This window comes from Alexandromys fortis, unplaced genomic scaffold (assembly GCF_014885135.2).
Source record: "Alexandromys fortis isolate MF-2015 unplaced genomic scaffold, M_Fortis_MF-2015_v1.1 scaffold_41, whole genome shotgun sequence".
Lineage (NCBI taxonomy): Eukaryota > Metazoa > Chordata > Mammalia > Rodentia > Cricetidae > Alexandromys > Alexandromys fortis.
In genome coordinates this window covers 11,680,604-11,682,366 of record NW_026067923.1, presented here as the reverse complement: position 1 = coordinate 11,682,366, position 1,763 = coordinate 11,680,604, and the positions used below count along the sequence as shown (strand labels likewise).

The following is a 1,763-nucleotide window of genomic DNA, read 5'->3' as shown; positions in this document are numbered from 1 at the left end:
ATGGGGGCAGGTTGTTGTGGTTTTCTTTTCTTGTGTGGGGGCCATTTCTTCAAACACACTGAAGAGTAAAAACAAAATCACAATAACCTTTGCAGATTTTATTAAAAATATAAATATTCAACGTTCTCTTACACAACCAAATTGACCAAGGATTGGAAAGATGTTTTATTAGTGAAACGTTTACAAGAAAAAGTTGATTCGAAGAGCTTACACATTTTGTCCTGGCCACCCCTCGAGAATGAATTCTCTTCTGCTGTGACCCCAAACAAAAACAATGGGTGCCTTCCACATGCTTCTCACAAAGCTTTCCCCCTTGGGTCCACCTTTTCTGTAAGATACAGCTGCAAAGACGCTATTTGCACATGGATGCTAAGCACAGGCAATTCAATAACGCTGTTTTGCTACTGCATACGAATACACTTTGTGCATGCTAATTAAGGGGTGTATAGGCTCTCTCCCTGTACATAGTCTATGCTTCAAGCTATATAAAAATAAACAAATGATATCAGAGCTGCGATATGGTACAGAATACTGAGTTTTAATTGTTTAATTTTTACTTGTGTGCTAAATACAGAATCGTTTTGGTCAAACGCACCATTTCATTTCCCAATGATCTCCATCAGTTTCCTGTTGCTGTGAGCTTGTTGCGCTAACTGCTCTGCCCTGGCCATTTCCAAGACTTCGCGCAGAAGGTGGAAGGTGAGATCCAGAGAGATGGGCGGCTCCTCGGACCGCCTCTCCCTCTCCAGCGCCCCCTGGTGTCCACCGAGGGAATCCTCTGCGCCGCGCTCCGCCGGCCCTGCGCGGCTGTCGAGCGAGCGCTGAGGCGTCTGCAGCTGCTGCAGCAACACGCGGAAAAAGTTAGCCGCTGCCTGGTCTTGCGAGGGGCGGCTGCCGCGACCCGCGGAGAGGGGCGAGGAGTCGGGCGACAGTCGAGCAGCGGGGCTTCTGTTGAGGTTCCCCAGGCGGAGGAAATATTCTTCTCCCATGCGGATCAGAACGGGCTGAGGCTGCTGGGGCTGCTCTGGCTGCAGGAAATTCAGGGGCTGCGGGGACCGCGGGGCGCCAGGGACAGGTCCCCTGCTCAGCAGAGCCCTGCATGGAGGGCTGGGCGACAGAGCCATCAACAGGATGCCCACGGACACCAGCAGCCGCAGCCGCATGTTAGGGGCGCTTGCTGCGGCACGGAGGTGGGGGAGGGCAGAGGAGAGAAGGTGGGGAAGAGAAGGAAGACGGGTTAGAGTTTAGCTCAGCTAGGAGTTGCACCCAGGCTTCCTGACACCCCCACACAAGCCCGGCGCTGGGCTTTGGTGGCGCTGTCCGCGGTGCTGAAGCTAGGCGTCCGCAAGGCTCATCTGCTAGCCAGCAGGTGACCCGTCTTTGAATACCTAGAAAGGACAGCCCCTGCCTCCTCTTCCTAAGGATCTCCCAAACGTATTCCCAAGACAGACTTCCCTGAGCCCGAAGAAATGCCACAGGTTTAAGCTATCGCCCGCCCTGATCGCCCCCTTTCGGACAGCCTTTTTTTTTTTTTTCCCCAAATTGAAAACGGCCTCCTCCGTGTCTCCATCCCTGCCCTTACTCCCTATGCTTGGGGGTCGGGATGGACGTGGGACGTGATGGGGGAGCCATTTTTTTACACAAACTGTGAGTGGTAAGTGGCAAATTGAGTGGATAAAGATGAGCAGCCGTCTAACTTTGCTTTTTGCCACATCACCACTGCCATTGGAATTTTAAGGCACAGTTGGAGACACACACACATA

At 52.5% G+C, this 1,763-nt stretch overlaps 1 protein-coding gene across 1 annotated transcript; it reads right to left on the bottom strand.

The window, feature by feature from the left end:
- Positions 1-599: 599 nt before the first annotated feature.
- Crh (corticotropin releasing hormone) lies at positions 600-1,163 on the bottom strand. Its single transcript, XM_050142080.1, has one exon. It carries the CDS (start codon positions 1,161-1,163, stop codon positions 600-602), a length of 564 nt encoding a protein of 187 aa, XP_049998037.1.
- Between the last annotated feature and the right edge of the window lie 600 nt (positions 1,164-1,763).

What these genes read in the sequence shown, in the direction of transcription:
- Crh (XM_050142080.1), bottom strand. Translation starts at nt 1,163, where the DNA reads ATGCGGCTGCGGCTGCTGGTGTCCGTGGGCATCCTGTTGATGGCTCTG.